Source organism: Melanerpes formicivorus, unplaced genomic scaffold (genome assembly GCF_026170545.1).
Source record: "Melanerpes formicivorus ecotype bairdi unplaced genomic scaffold, bMelFor1.0.p_v2 SCAF_32, whole genome shotgun sequence".
NCBI lineage: Eukaryota > Metazoa > Chordata > Aves > Piciformes > Picidae > Melanerpes > Melanerpes formicivorus.
In genome coordinates, this window is record NW_027142384.1 from 3,929,953 (window position 1) to 3,952,094 (window position 22,142).

General features: G+C 38.4%; 1 protein-coding gene across 5 annotated transcripts in view; it reads right to left on the reverse strand.

Annotated features, from left to right (window-relative positions):
* Positions 1 to 22,142, reverse strand: part of KHDRBS3 (KH RNA binding domain containing, signal transduction associated 3) — an 88,825-nt gene that overhangs the window by 48,239 nt on the left and 18,444 nt on the right. For all 5 annotated transcript variants that reach the window (XR_010989467.1, XR_010989466.1, XR_010989465.1 and 2 more), the window contains exons 2-3: positions 13,761 to 13,879; positions 4,367 to 4,483 (exon numbers count right to left, since the gene is read on the reverse strand). Coding sequence is in view for 1 of the 5 variants with exons in the window: in XM_068155483.1 (XP_068011584.1) it covers positions 4,367 to 4,483; positions 13,761 to 13,879 (236 nt within the window). In the remaining 4 variants the exon portion in view is untranslated. The remainder of the gene's footprint in view (positions 1 to 4,366; positions 4,484 to 13,760; positions 13,880 to 22,142) is intronic.

Sequence of the window (22,142 nt, forward strand, 5' to 3'; positions counted from 1 at the left end):
AGAACTGTGCTGCTCAGACATGAAACTATGAGTACATAGAAGGAGGACATTAAAGAAAAAAGTTCAGTAGCTATTTCAGAAGAGAGTTTATTTCTTTTATTCTACTTCACCCAGACCACTTCAATATGATTGATAATCTATGATTTCAATGGAGTGCAGCAGAACTCGTTCATTTTTCAATTAACTCTATTTGCATGCGAAATACTCACAGACCTAAAGGACATTATATGTTCGTTTCAGGTAGGTTCCCCCACAATGTGTATTTGACAGGTACATTCCAAGAAATTAAATAACCATTAAAAACAATCTCATTGCATTACCAGATGTTGTAACAAATTCTTAGCAGTTCTGTTATTTGGAAAACAAAGCCCTAAGAATTCTCCCCTGCTGTTTATTGTATTTAGCAAACACCAGGTAAACACTTCATACTTTAGATTACTAAACCTACAGTTTCAATGATAGTTGAAATATTCCCATGTACATGCTCCTTAATTATGGATTCAAATTTATAACGACAATCTGTTTCTGCTTCTCATAAGTGCAATAGCCATCATCATATCTCAGGTTTGATTGGAATGCTTAAAAAAAAATCAGCAGAATCCAGTTAGCTGTTAGAACCCCTAGAAGAACACTAAGAGGCCAGAGTCAGCAGGATTAGACTTTATCAATAAAACCACTATCTTGTTGATACAAGTAACAGATCTTAGACACTGGAAATAAACTAATATAAACATTACAGCTCTTACGTCCAGAGAAGGGCAACAAAGTCGGTGAGGGGTTTGGAACACAAGCCCTATGAGGAGAGACTGAGAGCTGGGGCTGCTGAGCCTGGAGAAGAGGAGACTCAGGGGTGACCTTATTGCTCTCTACCTGAAGGGAGGTTGTAGACAGGAGGATGTTGGTCTCTTCTCCCAGGCAGCCAGCACCAGAACAAGAGGACACAGTCTCAGGCTGCACCAGGGGAGGTTTAGGTTGGATGTTAGGAAGATGTTCTATACAGAGAGAGTGATTGCCCATTGGAATGGGCTGCCCAGGGAGGTGGTGGAGTCACCATCATTGGAGGTGTTCAGGCGGAGACTTGATGGGGTGCTTGGTGCCATGGTTTAGTTGATTAGGTGGGTTGGATTGGTTGATGGGTTGGACACGATGATCTTGAAGGTCTCTTCCAACCTGGTCTGGTCTATTCTATTCTATTCTTAACAGGAATTGTTTCTTACTTCAGCAAGGATTAGGGCTGGGCCAGCCACTAAATGAGTGATAGACTCTAAATCCTCTCTTTAAGCATAGTTATTCAAGATACATGAAGAAATACTTAGCTCTGGAAGCTGATATTTTTCATCAGTATATACACACTAATAAGCCCTCCTTGTCCCTTTTTTAAGGGAAAAAGTCACTGTGCAGTTTGATGCACAGAGAATGGAGAATCAAGAAAATTCGCTTCTATAGTTACAATCAACTTGCCTAGTAAATGCAATAAGCAACAGAAAAATCACAATTTCATGTGCCTGGTAAAAAAGGATTTCAATCAGTAATTTTAACAAAGCATAAGGAATTTCAGTGCAGATTGTTCTAAAACCATTCCCATCAGCAAGTTTTTAAAATAACTTTATCCTTCTTGCTTTACTTGTGAAGTTCACTTTGATTAAAACTTCCTCATTTTCAATTCTGTAATCTAATTTGGCCACACACTCCCCTCCATAACCCTTAACAGCACACAAATGACACTCACTGGCCTACATCTCCCAGCCTTGGGCATATATTATTTTCAGGGGGCTATTTATTTCCTGTGATGCTCAACAAAAGCCACAGCTTGTTCTCATTCCAGAATCCCTGATGGTTTTTTTAGCACCCAGGAAACCCTCTGCCCTCCATTATTTGACAGTACAAGCTAGGCTAGGCTTGCCCAGTGCATCTGGATGCTGCTTGGTTGACCAAAACAGAATTATTATTTTTTTCACCTCTAGTACAATGAAGATTCAATAGATGGTGAAAGGATGAAATCAAACCAATGCAGAACAAGGGAGCTACAAGACAGAAAGGTCACAACTTCCTTTAAAAAAAAAACAAAACTTCTTCAAACATCTATCTTATTGCACAAAATTTATCACACCAAATGGCTCATGGTTTGGACAATCTGATTCAACTTCATATTTCCAATACAGACACAGCCTTGCAAAACTGCACTCAGGGCAAGCTCTCTCATAAGGTTCTCAATTTGCTTTGTACCTTGTGCTCTTGTATTTTATTCCCTTCATGGTCAACAGCAAAGCAGAGAACTAGCACAGTTTATGATGTATAGCACCATAACACATGAGGCCATGTCCACTGAAGTTAGTATACTTTGCCCTGTATTCTTTTTTATCTATAGAGGTCTATGTTCTTCATCCTACTCGTCAAGGTATCAAGAAAAAGATATTAGCCCTAGAAATCTACTGCTTTAAATCCCAAGTTGACTAGCAGTATTTATTAAAATATGCTAATAGCAGTATTCATTTTCATCTTTACTACATCACTTTTGATTTAGGTTTGAAGTGTTTTACGTACTACCTGATATCTACTTTTAATGTTATCTTAAGCTTGGCTTCTGTCAGATTTTGTAAACTATTCAGAATGTTCAAGTTGTGGAAAGGTTTGTATCATTGGTAACACGTGGATAACCCATTGGAGTGGAAGGTTTTTATATTGTCAATCTGAGGAAACAATGTAAAGTAACCTTGTCATGAAATAAATACTGAAATGGATCCTTTTACTTTTCGACACTCCTATAAACAAATGAAAGCCTCAGTAGCCTAGCAGAAGCCATCTTGGCACTTGCTAGTAGGAAGTCAGTGATGAAATAACTGTACAGCTTGGAAAAAAAAAACCATTAATTGGAGAATTATTGCATTTAGATGTTGCATTTTCTGCAAACAACAACTCAAGCTAACAACCTTATTAGCCACTTCAAAATTATTTAAACAGCTTTGTATAGGATCCCAAGGAAAAGTCAAATAAAAAGTCAAACAATTACTTCATTAAAGGAAACAACAAAAATTCAAATGGTTTTTATATAGAAACCTTTAAGACTCTTTCTAAGGATTCTAAGACTCATGTTAGGATCTAAGCTTTTCATCAGGAGCTTCTGCTTTTAATAAAACAATTTTTTTTACACTGCAGAGTCATTAGAAAAACTCAGGGGCCTTCTTACTCCATGACACATCCTATTTTGATACAGAAACATGTATTGCAGCAATAGAAGCATGTCAGTTTGACACATTCTGCAAGAACTGCAAAAATTAGCCAAGCATTATTCAAAGCAGAATTTGGAGATTTACTTTGTCATCCTCGCTTAGAACAAGTTTAGTTTTTTACTCTTTCTTAAGAGGAAATTAGCTCTTTAGTAGCACAGAACAAAGTAATTTATGGGCTCTGATCGAGTTCTTGATAAACACTATAAATCACCTAACATTTTTATTTTGCTGATGGAGAAATGCACTAGGAAAAAGGCAGTTTTAGGAATTTCAGGAGCCAGCCATCTAAATTACTCTTCCATATGCATGTCATTATCTGCCTTTATAGCACACAGTGTTTTTAAGTTTCATCTTACAGAACCACTGAAAGATTTCACTGGAGGCCTATAAAACATGGTATGCTACAGGCAACAAATATGTTCAGTGTTTTAATTTGTATCATTAGGAAGGCTCCAATTAAAAAATGCAGCTCACCAGACAGGTGACAGCTCTTGATGTACACTTATCTGCTACAGATTTAAGCAAATATTAATTTCAGGAGAGAGTGAAACTGATTGGTACAAACTCCTATCAAGCTAAAGGTTTCTCTTCTGCGGTCTGCTTTGGCTCTTGTAATGGACACATCCACTATAACCAAATAATTCCCATGAAAACAACTTTAACATGTCAACTGCTTCAGCTACATATGTCATCCTCAGAGATGTGAGGGCTTTTCTAGTTTGTATTTAATCTTCTTTATCTCCATTTTTGTCCATAAATGTTATTGTTAAGTGAAAATGTTCAGATTTATCCAAAATTTAGGTTCCTTCAAATGTGAAAACACTGCCATGGTCAGCTGGGCATCAGTGACTATAAACCGCTCAATGCCAGTCTAGAACTCACCTCTGGTAATGCCACATTTACATCCCCAGCAACCATAGTTTACAAGGAAAGGATGAGGGCACTACATACCGCTCACAGTAGCCTCAAAACATACAGTAAGAACAGAATCCTTAGAGAAAACAGATTTCATCTGAAGCTAACTAATTCAATGCTTTTTAGTTGCTCCAATATTTTTTGGCCACAATTTCTTCACCTCCAGTAATTTTAGGCAAGTTACAAAATTCAAACACTTCACTAACATACTGTGGACTTACCTTTGTCTTGTCCCTCATGGAACCTTTTCCCAAAATGGACATTTTTGTTAGGGTTTCTTCCTGCAAACGCTTTAGGGAATTGCCACGTGGACCCAAAAGTTTTCCCACAAAGTTGAACTGCAAGAACAAAAACAAACAAACAAACAAACAAAAACACAGCTCATTGGATCTTTAAGCATAAATTAGGAAGTAAAATGGAGTATTTTGCTGAATCAATTTTTTGTTCTAGATGGAAACAAGTATCAGATCATAAACTACACAATCTCCAAGTACAACTGAGTAGGACGGTTAACAGCATGTCATTTGTTCCACCACATGTCAAGAGAAACAGAAGTACCTGAATTCAAAGAAATCAAATAGTATGCAGAGAAGTTTGTGTTTAATCCATTTGACTCTAAGAACAGATGTGCTCAAATTGCAATTCAGTTTTTCCAACAATTGTTACCAGGTACATAACCATAAAAAAAAAGCTGGCAGCATTCTCAGGCAAAATACCAACAAAAGCTCTAAAGAAAACTATTTTAATTGCCATATCCTCCCCTGAAGATTAATGAAGTAACCCAGACAATATAGCTACACTAAAACACAGAAACAAGCAATGAATTAAATCCAAAGAACATAAGCATATAAATTGAGTCTCAAATCAGAATCAACACATGAAAATCTACACAACTACCACTCAACTCTCATTATCAGCTTACCAAAGCCAGTTGTGATTCATTACCATGGCATTGCATCATTAAGATAACTAGGGAGAAGAAAGTGAAGCCACAAAAAAAAGGGAAAAACTTGGTAGGGAATGCTGTAAACACTTCCTGAAAATAATTTACTCCTGTATTGGATTTACATGGTTAAGAATTTAATAGTAGGAGGATGCAGAGGTTGGAAAGAACCAGCACCAAGGCAGACCCGTCGCTACCCAAAGCTTGGCACATTAGAAACATATGACCTGTGATAACACATCTAAGAAATTACAAACACACAATGCTGAGACAAGTGAGAAATCAAGAAAAACTGCCATGTAGATACCAAGGTCAGTGAAGATGAGAAGGAAATCTGCTGGAGCGCTTCCTTCATAACCCATGGAGAAACCATGACTGAGGTAGGCTGTCACCTGGCAGCTCATGAAGGATCACAGTGGAGCAGATATCCACTATCATGCATGTTAGGATAAAAAAGCCCAATAAATACAAAACCTTCATTTTATTCCCCTTAGTACTTTCAAATTCAGTTCCCAATGCAGACCTCAGTTAGAAAGAAGATTTAAGTCAACAAATTGCTTATGGATGACTACAGTCCACAGAAGGTATTAAATTTAAGGCCTTGCATGAGCTAGACTTCCTCAGGCAAATTCTTTATTAGGTATATTTAATTTTCCCCCATTGTAAACCCTTATTAAGTATATTTAATTTTCCCCCATTGTAAACCCTAAGATAGATTCATCAGAAATAGGTTGCCCAGCAAAATTATGGATAACTTCCTTGCGCTGAATATTCAAGACTCAGGGCCACTGTGCAACCTACAGTCATGACTTCAACAGAAGGTTGTCCCAGATGTTCTGCAGATGTCCCTTCCAACTTGGACTTTTATTATTTTTAGAGATACAACTGCAAGGAACACAAACACTGAAACAGCTCATAACAAGTTTGAACTTCCAGAAGTTAATAACTCCTTGTCAACAGTTTCCTTAAGTGAAGGATTGTTACTTGTGAGCGGGGAGTTCATAGTTCAGCTCAAATGAAAGCTTTCACTTAGTGGAATACTACATAAATTTTTCAAGCATTACTTAGGATTACTTATGTTTACTTTAAAATAGCCTTGTAAGTTATTAGGAACAAAAATAAATACTGCATACTCATTTAAAATGAGATATTTTCCATTTACAGTAAGGTACGCTGACATTATTCCAGAATGTTGAGTGCCTGTGGTCTGGTACAGTCTAAATCTGAAGCAGCAATCTTAGTTGAAATTTTCAGGTGAAGTTTTACTCATTTTTCAACCACAATTTAGCACTAGGCAGGCATGTATTTAACTATGCAATGCACAGCTCTGAGTATCGCTTCCTAACTGGAACAAACAGCTACCTGACAATTAAAATACAAACTACAAATCATAACAAATAGAAGTACATGCCTCCAACAAAAGCAAAATCCACTTTGTATGCAAAGTAACTACAAAGATTTCATGCTCAGAAAGATTTGAGCGTTACTGATGTGGTGTGGAACCTTTGCCTTTGAACATCCAATTCAAAACTCATAGTCTGGGAGCTAAGATTCAATTCCAATTACTTCAGAAGCTGCTTTCACTCCTTCATAGGCAGCTAGAATTTCTTTCTCTGTTGGAGTATAATTTGCCTCTGAACCTCTGTAACCTTGACTCCAGAAACCAAGAGGTCGTTCACATGTCTCACCTGGAGCTCTTTGCCACAAGCACCAGGTTGGACCATTGTCACCTGGCAGCCATGTACAAAATGTTCTTAATGTCTGGACCATCTCGGTCCTGGTGCTTGTGGCAAAGAGCTCCAGCACACATTTACTTCAGCAGTATTGTTTAAAGTCAAATAGTTTAGTATATTATGTAGACCTAAAACTTGATCTACAAAACTTTAATACCACCAAAACTTGTCACCTTCAGAAAAACAAGTGTGGAAGCTACCCAGCTATACAAATAGCTGCACAGATGACATGTTTAAGACAACACGTTTAAAAATAACACAAAAATGCTTTAGCTGTATCTTGAGATCCATTGAACTATTCTTCCTGTGCACTGAGGCTCCAAATATTAGATTTGACAAGTCTGAAGCATGAGAAACCTGTGTTGCAAGTCTGCAATTCTGCTGATTTGAAAGCATAGTACCTCTTGATATTAAGCATTACTTTAAAATGGCTTACAATGCAGTCTCAAAGCCTTTTTGCTCCCATATAAGAGTCTAAAAAGCTTTGGAAGTTTTCAGTTAACCATTCCATAAATAAAAACTATTTATGATATTGAATGAATCCTTTCCATAGAAAACAATTGTTTACTTCAAACAAAATCCAGTACCTGTTCAAACCACTGGTTTACCTTCCTTTTACTTCAAATCAGAAACATCTGATATAAGGGGGTTTTTTTTAAGTATTTCATAGAAGCAGTCAAAAATATATCAGCCACTATGTTACTAACACTATTTATACAGTTCTTTGGCAATCAAGGAGTAGGATGACTCAACTAAAGGTATTAAAACCGCTACACAATAAGCAAGTTTTCATTACAAAATTGACAAACCCAGACTATCTGCTGATTTAACAGAAGTAAACCTGGCAGACCCAATTTAGCCCTTAGAGAAGATAGCACAAGTACAAAACAAACTCAGGTCTATCATTGCACTAAAGCTCTCTGAATTAGAGGCATTGGATAGTATCAAAAAGACATCTGAGGAGCTCCGTAACAGTCAGATAGTCACATTGACTAGCTCTGGCCCAGATCTAAACATTTCAGACTTCCCTTTTCTCTCACCCATCTTCCTAGTATAGCAGAATCAAATTCAAACTGGTGTACATATTCAAAATTGTCTTCCAGAAGTTCACTAGCTTCAGATTGAAATGTATTAAAAAAAACATACTGCTTTCCAGCAGAAGTTGGTCTAGAAGCTACAGCAATATTTACAGCTCTACAGGAGAGCTCAAGAGTCAGTCATGAATGTTATTCTACACTGAATGAATTGCCTACATGAAATCATTAATTGCTTCTGTCATCTTAGGCAAGAATCAGGATATTATGAAGATATGAAAAAGAGAAAATAAAGTTCACAATTCCAAGTTGCTTCTAGACCACCTGTGAAACATATGCCAAATATCTCAAAACAAGTTACAGCAAAACATTTAAGGCATCTTTGCAAAAACAGTATCAAGATTCAGATTAACAGACCTGTGAGAAAACAATCAGAGATGGGAAAAAATTCTTACCTCAGCTACAGTTCAAGCCAAGTAAAACTCTGGTAGTGACAAATGGTACCCTTTGTAGTCTTACATCATTTGAGCAAAAGGATGCAAGATTTATGGGGGATTCTTATTTCCTCTGACTGCTGAAAGAGCATCCTCCTCTATCCACATTTCTAGTTTACTTTGTGGGTAAAATGCACCATGAAGGGCAATGGCTTCTGAAATTCCTCAGATACAAGATTCTATCCCTTGGCCACAGTGTTCACTAGCCTACAAATATCAGCTTATATTGAAAGTATGTACATTCCCCTTTTAAGGATTACCTTGAAGTGCTGTATTACTAAAAAACTCCTTTTTTTTAATTATTTAAAAAAATCCATCACAACAACAACAAACAAACTCTGATTAATGAGTTTTGCTTGAAAATTTTTCCTCCTCTAGATACTCAGAAATCCATTCAAGAAGCATTTTTGCATACATAGTACAAGGCTGATGTGGACATCACTCCTTAAAACCTATTTCTTCAGAATCTCCACATTAAAATAAGACTACCAGTTACCTAGAGATATATCTCCTTACCAGATCACCACTTGAAATTCTTCCCTGAAAACAGTTCTGGAGAAAACAGCCACAAAGAGTATACAAGTGAGACACTTTTCATATATTAACTTGAGCAAAAAAGGAATTAATGCAAATACTATAGCATCTAAAAATGCATATATTACAGAAAGGGGGATATAATAGAAAAAGTAATCCTTATTCATCCCCACCGAGACAAGGCTGCTGAAAATGCTTCATCCAGCTTAAAATATTTAGTGAAAACATAAATGCTTGACCAAATGCATTCCTGTAAAGCTCTAAGCAAGCCATTGTCATTAAAATCACAGAAAGCTGTCTTGGAATATCAGTTTTCTGAAATGGTTCCTCTGTGATAGGGTCATTAGAAAAATCAGTTACATTAAGATTACATTCCCTTACAGTGACCTGAAACCAAGAAATCTTCAAGATTTTTCTCCTCATTTTGAGAGCATAAGATTTCTATAGAAAGGTAGCACAGACTCCTTCACACAACACAGTCCTAGGTCTTTAAACATTTACAACAGAAAACTTGGACAACTCCTATAAAGTTTCTCAAAAGTTAACCCAGGTACTACATTTGATGCTTGTTCTTCCATGTCACTTAAGGTTATACAACCACTTTTTCACATTTCCATGCTGAGAAATCCTTAGAGCTAACCTATTAACAAAAAAAATGTTTTCTACCTAGTTATGTGATTAAAATTCTAATCTCTCCCTGACTTTGTAACAACTGCAGATTACTGTATATGACAATGGCATTTAAAATAGAAATTTTCATTTTAAATGCTAAGCTAAAAGGTTTAAGTGGATACCAGTTCCAAAACTCAGTAACCACAGACAGCTCCTTATTGACTCCTGAGATTTATTTAAGTGTAGACCTAGGAGCAACTTTTAAAACGGTAGCCTGTTGTGGCATTGCCAGCAACAAGCAGTGTGAGCAATCTGGCAGTGCAGGCCTAGAGCCTGACACGGTGGCAGACCACGCTCAGCATAAGTGCACAGCCAGCTAGCAGTGTAGCAAAACAGTGCTGTGCCTGCCCCATGTAACTAAAACAGGACACTGGTAGTTATAAACACAGAAAGTTATCTTGGAACAACAGGACATGCACCTGCATCAACAAACCTCGTGTGTGGTTAGTAGTTGGACCAATAATCTATAGTAGTGCGATGTGTGGTCACTCATAGGGAACCAATGAAGCTATGCCAACAAGGCACTCCGAGTTTATACAAGTTGTAGAAGTTCCCTTGATGTGCACTTCTGCCCTTCCTTTCCCTTCTTCTTCTTTGTTTTACTTTACTGTGCTATACTCGCACCATAGGCCTGCAATACTGGAACAATAAAGGAACAATACTTGATCATATTGGTCAGCTGTATTGACTCCAATCTCCATCCCATTAGCTTGTTGTAATACAAAAAATAGTTCCCATAGTTTTGATCCACCTCATGGAAAATGACCATTCTGTTTACCTTCCATAGAAGTAATTTCCTCTCTGAACTCAGAACACTTAAGTGCATTAACTGTCAAAGCAAAATGAGATTTAAACTAAATTTCCTCATGATGAATATTCATGAAATGCATCTAAGCTATGAAACACATTTTGCACACACTGGCATTTCACAGCAATGAAGAGACCCTTCACCAAGACAACCACACTGTGACCTTCTGTGGCCAGCTCACTTTTTCTGCCTCAAGTCTGTGCAAGCTTGAAGATTGTTTTCAAGCATGAAATGGAACAGAAGTACAGGTTTAAGGGTCACATTCTCACACTTCACCTAGAGTCATTTGAGGCATTCAGCTGATCAAATAGTGAGGTACATTACATTACCCTGAATCCCATTGCCCAAACTGACAATTAGATTTTGAAGAGACTTGACTGCACCTGCAATCTATGGAAGAGAGTTTCCACAAAATTGTGTTTTACCAAGTAAGGCTATCTGTTACCATATCAGGACATTGACTCGGGCTTTATTTTAATGCATACAGGAGTCTGTAAGAAATAAAACAATGAATTCAAACACATAACCCGCCTCAGGAAGAATCTTGAAACTATCCCAAATTGTCATAAAGCAGACAAGACTCAAGATGCCTTCATTATTCTATCACTTTCCAGAAAGGTCCAAACATGGCCAGCTAGCTTTAGTGTGAGATTAGGACTATTAATACTGCCAAGGTCTGAGTAAAGCAAAAGCAACCAAGAGCTGTTAAGCAGGAGGCAAGTGTGGTGGTTTTAGGCTATGCCTTTAAAATTTAGTTACAGAAAAGTAGAAAAATATTAATAAATCACTATTGGGTGTAAAAAGGAAAACTAAAGATTATTCTAAGCAAATTGGATAAATATCTGCCATAAAACATACTGTACCTAAACAATTCTTTCTACTTTTCTGATTTCTCTGCTTTGCTTTGCACAGGAGAGATTAACCTCCTTGTCAGCTGACCTTGGCTGAATTGTTTTAAGTCTAACCCACTGCTTCCTCTCTCATCCTATTTCTCTCTTGTGGGACAGGGGGAAGGGGGCCAGTGGAATGGCTTCTCTGATCTCCGACAAGGGTTTTTTGTGTTGTTTGCTAATTGTAAATACCTGTATAATATTGTAAATACTGTATATTTTGTACATATTCATTGTATTCCATTGTAGAGTGTAGCTTTGGCTTGTAAACACAGATTCCATTTTGCTTCTGAGTTGGTCTGGCAAAGTTAATGCTGGGGGGAAATTTCAACCCACCACAGCAAGTTAAGCACATCACCACAGAGATTCAACTGTTTCCACACCAAGCACAAGATCAGAAACTTGTAAGGTTTTTTTTTCCCACACAGAGGAAAGTTGTTATAAAAAGAGAAAAATCTACTTTTGAATCTGAGGTCTACCAGATTCTTTTCCAACAGAAATCCAACTGCTCTGACCTTCAGTTGAATAGCTTTCTGCTGCAGTTAACCTGTCACCTTCCAGGGCTGTCAAAAGCAACGAGGCTAAATTTGCACAGGACTTATGTGAGCCCATGAGAATATATCTGACAGAACAGGTAATATGACTAGGCAGTACAATGCTAGGCTGATCAGATCAGAGCTAGGACTGCCTGACCTGTGTTGAGAATATTATGATTTATTCAAGGAGTCAGAGTTACAAGTTTTAAACAGGGAAAGGGCTATTAAATGCTTAAAGGAAATTTAGTAAATCTCATGTCAGGTCTAGTAAACTGTGAATGGGGGTAGTATAGTGGTGGGCTAGTTCATATATCTCATTTATTTAGGGAAGCACTACTTTATTCATGAAGTTTAAAGAAACAGTTTTTTTCTGATCACTTGGTGGATACATAGGTTTGCCAGATGCAACCCAAAGTGGTACTCTAATGCTAGTTTGAGAAATAAGTTACTGTAGTGACTGGGTCATCTTCAAAAATCAGATTCTCAGTACACTAACACCAAAAGGACTAGATCTCCCCAAAGACCAGACATATCCTTTTACTCAGGTTCTTGCACAATAGCTAACAGTATGAGTGTGAACTGCAGGCACAGGCAGGCAGAAAGATGCCATCTTGCTATAAGAACTGTTCCAAATTCAACATTTGCATGCAGAAGAGATTTGCAGATTTCAGCTATATTTAAGTCTTAAGTTTCACTCTTTTGAAACAGTTTTTACCAATCCTGATCAGTAGGGAGGAGATAATTGCTCATAAATTGGAACCAAATCTTTTAACCATTTTCTGAGGAACTTGACACCTTCTACAAATGACACATTTGCTTTAATACTAACACACATGCACAGAGGAGAACACAAAGGCATAAAGCATTTACATGAAGCATCACTGCAGGTCTTACAAGCACCACACAATACTTTCAGCTTAAATTCTACATAATCTAAACATACAATGCAGGTGCTCTGAATACAGATCAGTGAAACCAAGGTGACTGTAGCATATACTCCAAAAGACTTGACAAAGCATCCCTAATTTGATCCCTCCTCTGAACACATCTAACAAGAGGAATGTCCTTTAGAGCAACCATTAGGATGCAAACAGTTATCCTGTGTACATGCATTCAAAACTCACATCACTCAAGTGCAGACTACAGTACATATCAGAATAAGGCTCAGTTTGCCACATTGAAGCTATGTTACTTCATACAACGTATTTAAGCTTATTTCATCCCAAAAATAAACCCACAAGCCTGATTCCAGTAAACAAATGATACTAAACTGCCATGACTGCCTGTGGTTTAGAATGACAGAATGGTTTGGGTTGGAAGGGACTTCAAAGGGCATCTAGTTCCCACCCACGTTTCATGGGCAGGGACACCTTCCACTAGACCAGGTTGCTCCAAACCCCATGCAGTATGGTCTTGACCACTTCCAGGCATGGGGCATCCACAGCCTCTGGGCAACCTGTTTCAGAGTCCCATCACCCTCACAGTGAAGAATTTCTTCCTAACAGCTCAATCAAGCCTCTTTGTGTTTAAAACCATTACCTCTTATCCTGTCACATCCCTGATAGAGTGTCACTACCCACTAATTCTGTAGGTTGCCTTTAGGTCCTAGAATGCACTATAAGGTCTCCTCAGAGGTCCCTCTTCTCTACATTAAACAGCCCCAACTCTCAACCAGTCCTCATAGGAGAGGTGCTCTTCAGTATATTTCATTCCTTTTGACACTACAAAGAGGATCCCACTATCCTGAAAATATGACTCATCATTTCTTCTCAGCATATTTTGCAGCCAGCACTTTCTTAACATTTATTCCAGTACAAATCATTCCTGCCTTGGAACTTCTACAGACCAGACTGCAGAACAGCAACAGTTGAGACTGTGAATAGTTTTAAAGATAGCTGCTAAAAACCATCTAGTTATTAGCAGAATTTTTGTAAGTCATTAAGGTTTATCAAGTATGAAAATTGGACTTACCTTGGGGAACTGTTTTACTGGAATCAATACTTTTTGCCCCAGTTTCATATTTTTATTGATGACTACATCAATATACTTTTCTTCTTCCTTCCCTTCCCCTTTTTGGAATTTTTCAATTTCTGTTAAAGAGAAAAAAAGAAGTTCATTAGTTCCTCGGTTTAACACAATCTAAATTCTGAGACTCTTCAAAGTCAGTATAAATTAAAAACTTTAGAACTAATATTGTATGGTGTATTTGTGTAACTAATGCATTTATTTGGTTGCACAGGTCAAAGAAGAAAACAACGTTTTGCCTTTGCGGGCTTTTTTAATATTCTTGTTCATATCGGCTTAGCCAAACCCAATACAAAGTATTTTAAATGCCAGTTTCTAACTTAAGCAACACTTAGGACACATTTGAGTTGGCTCAAGTAGTAATAACAATTCTTAAGATACACTTTTTTCATTTTCAAATTAAAAAAAAACACCCTTACAGCATAGTTTAATGCTTGACTATTTCGTTCCCTACACTATAAACAAAGTACACAGCTTTAATGGTGGTTGTCTACAAATGCACTTAAAAGCAAACATCAAATCAATCTTTCAAAATTTCAGGAATGTACTTGAAACAGATCACACCCAAAAGTGTGAGATTAGTGTTATACCAATGATAACCAGGAATGAGATTTCGAAATTGAAATTGAGGCTGTATGACTACTCATTCTAGAGATACATACTGAATTGATTCTTGATTACAAATCCAAGGATTGTCTCTACAGTACACAAATGAAAAACTGCAGATTTCATTTCATTGGTGGGGAAATATGAAGAGCATACAAGACAACTGAAATGAAGCACTGCTTGAAACCACAGCTGGATTGGGTCCAGCATGCTGTGGGTTGCAGTGATAAACGTGTTGGCACAGAACATACCAAAATCCAATCAATTTCAGAAGTACAACAGAAGTTCTTCTATGGACAACTAGCACTTGTTCTCCACAATCATCTTCAAGTGTCCTGTTAGCTATATACAAGAAGAAACACCCTTCTACTCATCCAGTAAGAGTGAATGACATTTATCAAGACTTCGCAGTATTAGTGGGAATGTGATCTTATGCCAACAAGAGACATTGAGAAAAACTTTTGAGTGCAAGGAAAGCAATCAAAAAATACAGAAAGCATCCTTGAGGTACACTTTAAAAGACAGTTTAATTTGAAATTACTTCCAAATAGAGTAAGTAGTAAACCAACATATTTCTTACCACTAAAAAAAAAGCCATGCATCATTAGCAGCTTTAATGAGTCCCCGTCTGTTCCCATTTAGCACAGAAATGAAGATGTTAACATCTTTCCCAATAATGGACACTCCAAACTTCCATGCAAGTTTTCACCTCACTAGCAGTGAACAGCAAATAAATACAACTGCATGTTTTCAAGTTAGTCTTCAGTGACCAAAGAAAGCCAAACTAGCCTCAGATTACCTGAATATCTCTTGAAAAAATAGCCTCCTCAGCTATCCTTTCTCTTCTTCTTGTCTAAGTTTCTAAGAATTTATTTTTTATTTAATCATATAGATCTTAGTAATGAAAGCACTCTGGAGAAGCCCCTTCAGAACAACCTTCCTTAGCACACACTCAGAAAGAACTCAGCACACAGGCTGGCAACTACAGAGGAACATCTTCAGAGCTGAATCCAGGTAAAAATGGATTCGCATGCTTTTTGCAGATACTACTTTATGGAGTAGAGAATTACAAGCAATTTAATAGATGTGAAGTTACACTGAAATTCTTAAGACTGAAAATTTACAGGGCCATGAGGCACCCACTCAGAAAGCAGATGACTGGTATTTTCTAGAAGCCAAAGTTTCTGAATGTTACATTCAGATATGAGTGCAGCCCTATTATATCTCTTGAGTACAATCTGCTTTTAATAGTAGCACTGCTTACCAATAGAAGGACAGCTGTGATAAAGCTCTTTGACTTCTCCTGGATAACAAGCCTAGATACTTCAGGTTGCATGCTTGACAAGTGAAAAATTAATATAACACTGATTTTTAATGCTGTTGTTGGCATATAGTATTGACAGTATAAATACTCAAAGCTCAAAACTGATCAATGTATACTGTTTTTTAACAACATTTTGCACAGAGAAACACCAAATATTACAACTAATGAAAACCTCCAAGATCGAGTCCAACTATTAAAACCCTTTGTGTAATAAAGCAAACATAGTTACATCAAAATCTGACTTCATTTGGAACTGACTTCAACAATTAGGAGTTGAATTTGTTGAGGAAAGTCAGAACAGCACGGTTCAACTCCACTCAAAATTAAACATTAAATTAGCAGAGTGCTGCAGTATTTTGGAACCAATCAGTACACACAAGAGTCCTGGTAGACCGACCCAAGACCTTTATAAGTTTTCAGCATCAATAATTACTTTCAGACCTTCACTGTCACAGTGAAGGTCTTCTTCCTGAAGTAATCTTATCTAAACTTACAGAATAAAAGTGCCTTTAACACTAAAGCCCCCCATGTTTTCATGAACTAGTAAAGCTAAAAATGTGCTTTCTCCTTTTGAGTCATATACTATTGTACACAACTGCAATCTTTTCACTCATCTACAAATTTGATTTAATAAAAATTTTATTTCCAGAAAGAGTTAGAAATTCTAAATTAAAGCCCCCCTCCAAGTGAAAGGATGAAGAGTGGTTTAAGGACCTTCTTAGAAATTGCCAGGAAATACTACATTTAAAAGTCAAGTTTGTTTCAGAAACATTCAGATGTCCCAAATGGACTTGTCAAGGCTAAAATGTATTTGTAGATCTGAGAGAGGAATTCTAACAATCTCAGTAACATTCTCCATACAAGCCAGCTGCAGAAATTCCTTGAGAGATGATCACACTGTTATTTGAATTTCCTAATTATTCTAGCTTATGTAAGTTACTTGAATCCAGTATTTGATGAAGCTGATTGCAACAACTTCATTAATGCTAGATGCACTCTAATTCTATAGTATTTGGATTTAGTAAAAAAAAAACCAACCAAAAAGTCATAGAAAGTACATTCTTGCTGTACTAATCACTCAACTTGAAGCAGATGAAGGGGTTCAGGAGGGATGGACCTACTTCAAACAGGAGCTCTTGAAGGCACAGGAATTGGCGGTTCCCACGTGCCGTAAGGCAAGCCGGCGGGGAAGGCGACCGGCCTGGATGAGCAAGCAGTTCCTGGAGGATTTAAGGGGGAAGAAGAGGCTGTATCACCTTTGGAAGGAGGGGAAGGCTTCTCAAGGTATGTTCAAGGAAGCTGTTAGATTATGTAGGAATAAAATTAGGGAGGCAAAGGCCCAGCTGGAACTGAAGCTGGCCACCTCAGTCAAAGACAATAAAAAGCATTTTTATAAATATATTAACAATAAGAAGAAGGGCAGGAAGAGCCTGCACTCCCTAGTGGACCTGGAGGGGAACACGGTGACTGAAGACGAGGAGAAGGCTGAGGTCCTGAACACCTTCTTTGCCTCAATTTTTAACAACAAGGCAGGAGGAGTTCAGGACGAGTGGCCTCCGGAGCTGGGCGATGGGGTCGGGGAGCAGTGTAATGCCCCGGAAATCCATGAGGAATTAGTTCGGGACCTGCTGAGCCACTTGGATATTCACAAGTCCATGGGACCGGATGGGATCCATCCTAGGGTGCTGAGAGAGCTGGCAGATGTGCTAGCTAGGCCACTCTCCATCATTTTCCTCCAGTCCTGGCTCACCGGTGAGGTCCCAGATGACTGGAAACTGGCCAACGTGGTCCCCATCCACAAGAAGGGTCGGATGGAGGAACCTGGAAACTCCAGGCCGGTCAGCCTGACCTCAGTGCCAGGGAAAGTGATGGAGCAGATTATCCTGGCGGCAATAATTGCGCACCTGAAGGATGGCCAAGGGCTCAGGTCCAGCCAACATGGATTCAGGAAGGGCAGATCCTGCCTCTCCAACCTGATCTCTTTCTATGATCAGGTGACCCGCCTGGTGGATGTGGGCAGGCCTGTGGATGTGGTCTACCTGGACTTCAGCAAGGCCTTTGACACCGTCCCCCACAGCAAACTACTGGCTAAGCTGTCAGCCCGTGGCTTGGACCATTACACTCTGTGCTGGGTTAGGAACTGGCTGGAGGGCCGGGCCCAGAGAGTGGTAGTGAATGGTGCCACATCCAGCTGGCGGCCAGTCACCAGTGGTGTCCCCCAGGGATCAGTGCTGGGCCCTGTCCTCTTCAACATCTTCATCGATGATCTGGATGAAGGGGTAGAGTCAGTCATCAGCAAGTTTGCAGATGACACAAAGTTAGGGGCAGATGTTAGTCAGTTAGAGGGTAGAAAGGCTCTGCAGAGGGACCTCGACTGACTGGTCAGATGGGCAGAGTCCAATGGGATGGCATTCAACAAGTCCAAGTGCCGAGTGCTGCACTTTGGCTACGGCAATCCCATGCAGAGCTATAGGCTGGGGTCGGAGTGGCTGGAGAGCTCCCAAACAGAGAGGGACCTGGGTGTGCTGATCGACAGCCACCTGAATATGAGCCAGCAGTGTGCCCAGGTGGCCAGGAGGGCCAATGGCATCCTGGCCTGCATTAGGAAGAGTGTGGCCAGCAGGAGCAGGGAGGTCATAGTGCCCCTGTACTCTGCTTTGGTTAGGCTGCACCTTGAGTACTGTGTCCAGTTCTGGGCCCCTCAGTTTAAAAAAGACATTGAAACACTTGAGCGTGTCCAGAGAAGGGCAACAAGGCTGGTGAGAGGCCTTGAACACAAGCCCTATGAGGAGAGGCTGAGGGAGCTGGGATTGTTTAGCCTGGAGAAGAGGAGGCTCAGGGGTGACCTCATTGCCCTCTACAACTACCTGAAAGGTGGTTGTAGCCAGGAAGGGGTTGGCCTCTTCTCCCAGGCAAGCAGCAACAGAACAAGGGGACACAGTCTCAAGCTGCGCCAGGGGAGGTTTAGACTCGAGGTGAGGAGGAAGTTCTTCACCGAGCGAGTCATTCGTCATTGGAACGGGTTGCCCAGGGAGGTGGTGGAGTCATCAACCCTGGAGGCATTCAAGGGGAGATTGGACGTGGCACTTGGTGCCATGGTCTAGGCATGGGGTCTGTGTTGATGGGTTGGACTCGATGATCCTCGAGGTCCTTTCCAACCTAAGCGATACTGTGATACTGTGAAATGTTGGAAAAAAAAAATCCATTCATTACTCTGAAGATTTTTCCTACTCCAATGGATCGCCATTTTCCCCATTTGTTTTCAAGGCAAATTATTTGTTTTGATTGTAATAAACAGCCATAGCCCATTGCTCCAGCAGTTCAAAGCAAAAGATTTTTTACTGACTTAAGACCTTATATCTATTCACTGCCATAAGATTTCATTTTGAATAAACAGTGAAGGCCACTGAATTACTAAACATTCATCTTGGAGACCACATTTTATCTAATTTTTCTGGTGTTCTTTTGTCGGTTGATTTTTTTTTTTTCCTTTGAATTTAATTGCACTCAAATCTAAAATTAATACCAAAAAAAAAAAAAAAAAAGCATTTGAATTTTATCCATATTTGTACAGCTCTCTCAATATCTACCACTCATGTACATCAAGCTTTAGATAATTAGGGAAAATCATGCCAGATCACACAGAAAATCCAATCAGATTTTCAAGGTCAAATGGATAGGAAGATTTGCCTTTTCCTAATCCTTAGATTACATCTGTACTGCTTAGCTATATGAAGCAATGACATTTCCTAGATCAGAAATAGTAAATAAACATGTGATTAAAGCTTCCCATAATGCTAGAGATTAAAATCCCATGTTCTCAGACTAAGGATGCAGCTAATGCAACAGTCCAGGAATTTAACTGAAGTAATAACTGCAAGGATTTTTTTTTTCTTTACATTTAATCATAGCAGAGAGATCTAAGCAATGATTGCTCCTCAGTTAATTCAATGAATCATGTTTCTAGATACATCAGATAATGACAAAGGAGAATTGTTTCACTTTAATCTTTAGGTAGAATTAATCTTCCTGTTGCAGAACTACAATCCAGGACTCTGCTAAGCCAATTGAAAAGAAAAACTTGTGTTTCACATAGAACAGTGTTCTTGTATATTCAGCTGTAGTAAATCAATACAATCAACGTTAAGATCAAATGCCAAACCCAAAGTAGGTAAATACGTATCACATTTGTCCTTAGTACAATGTTTCCAAAACACAAGATCAGGAGAAAACAGGAACCAGGTAAATTTGTCCACAAATCCTTAAGAAATATTCTACTATTTCTCCTTACATTGAGAAGTCTTATCAGACACTCCACCAGATCCAAATAATCTCATGCAATGTTTTTCTACTTCAGATGGAAAAACAAGTGAGGAATTCAAGACTCAAATGCTAGGGTATACAAATGATCAGAAAACAGCAGTCTGACAGAGCTGAACTGCAATTTCACTAGAAATAGTTTCCACATTAATTTTTAAAGTGGAAATATTGTAAGAACAACATTACCTTTTCTAAATACCCTTAACACCTGACTGAAATACACTGAAGTAGTTTTGGAAATTACTAAGACTACGCAGCAGCAGCAGCTGTGTATTTTGCTTTATTTGGACAATTCCTGTTATATTAGCTCATAGCTAATGCATCAAAATTGTGATCAAGCCAACCAAACAAAGTTGTTACAAACAGGTTTATTATGCAACTACTGAAGTATGCCTGATAACAGAAGCACTTCAGTAAATTCTCAAGACTTCAGCAGACTTTTGAAAGAAAACACCATCTTCAGGCTCTTAAGTCAAAGTGAAGGCTGTGGAAGTATCTTTATATGCCTTCCCTATCCTTTTATTTCTTGGAGAAAAAAATAATTAAAAACCAATCAAATCAATAGTACTGACCATTGCTGAACATACAGCATTGAGCTACATATAATTCCATATGGTTGCACATTAGAGAAAATAAAAATGCTTCTACTAAAAACAAACAAACAAAACACACCACAAAAAACAGCAACCAAAACAAAAAAAAACAACCACCACCCAACCAAAAACCAAACCACCCCACCAAAAATACCAAAACAACACTACCACACACCAAAATCACCACCAAACATGAACAGACTTTGGCATATTAGTTTGCCTTCAACAAATATTTCTTTTAAGGAACACACTCCAAGCTTGATAAAAGCCAAATATCCAGAGAAAGAGAAAGACTCCAAGTCAGTCAGAGCAGAATTTCAGAACATAAATACTTTTCCTTAATGAGGATAAAATCATGGACAATCTTGGTTCTGTTTTCTCAAACACACATATTCCAAAAATACTGGCAGTCAGAACTTTCACTGTGAAGCCAAGTCATAAAAAGTCTGCTCTGCTGGATGGTGATACACAGCCATTCCATGATTTCTTGTGGTAAATAAAAAGTGCAATAGCACAGGATGACAAATCCAACAATAGTTCTCATTTTGATGACATTGAAGAGCTTAATTTCATTATTGCCATAGTAAAATTCCCAGCTGTGCTTCAGATGATGCATCTCTTATACTGGACGCCTTTATTCCCTGCCCTACTAGCAGGGTGATTAAAAGTTATCTGGGATTGTACCTCTCCAGCAAATATTTCTTGTCTTTTCAGCTGAATATAGTACTGCACAGCATGAATTTGAACTAGAATCCCCACACTAAGGCTTTAATGAATTTCAAAAAGCTTTCTTAAAAAAATACCATAGATCTCCTGAAAACAGCCTATATGAGACCTACTAATCACTATGCCAGGCTTCTTGATTAATAAGAAGATGGATGACTCCCCAGTTTTTGCACTGAACACAAGACAAACTTAGATTCGTTTTTAAGTATCTTGAGAGATGTTTTGCATTGTCTAGTTTAAACAGTTTATCCATATACATATTCACAAAAAAACTGCACAATTCTTCAGCTTGAATTGTACATAGCATCCCAGCTCTCTGAAAAAAGCCCACCACAATTAAGAGGAGCAACTGATTTTCTGATGTAGTAAATGCTTGGACAAATATCCCTTCTTCCACCCACAGGATATTTCAAAAACAAATACTCATTAGTGCATCTCCATGAAAGAAGGCAAATTAGAGAACTAAAGTAATCAAAACAAACAAAAATAGCCTGAAAAAAATGTAAAGTAAAGGAGTTAAACATATGCGGAATGACTGTGAGATCCATCTTGAACGGGTCTAAAAGACCTGAACCAAAAATGCAACAATTTTTTCAGTTTAATGCAGCTGCTATATTGCACCTATCCCTGCTGCTCTATGAACTTCAGAAAACTCCACCTACCCTCATCAGCCCTCAATTTGATAGTTTAAGAAAAAGCCCTTGTAAATCAGATTTAGCCTCCACGGTAGGTCCCAGTTCTGAAGTGGTATAAAAAGCA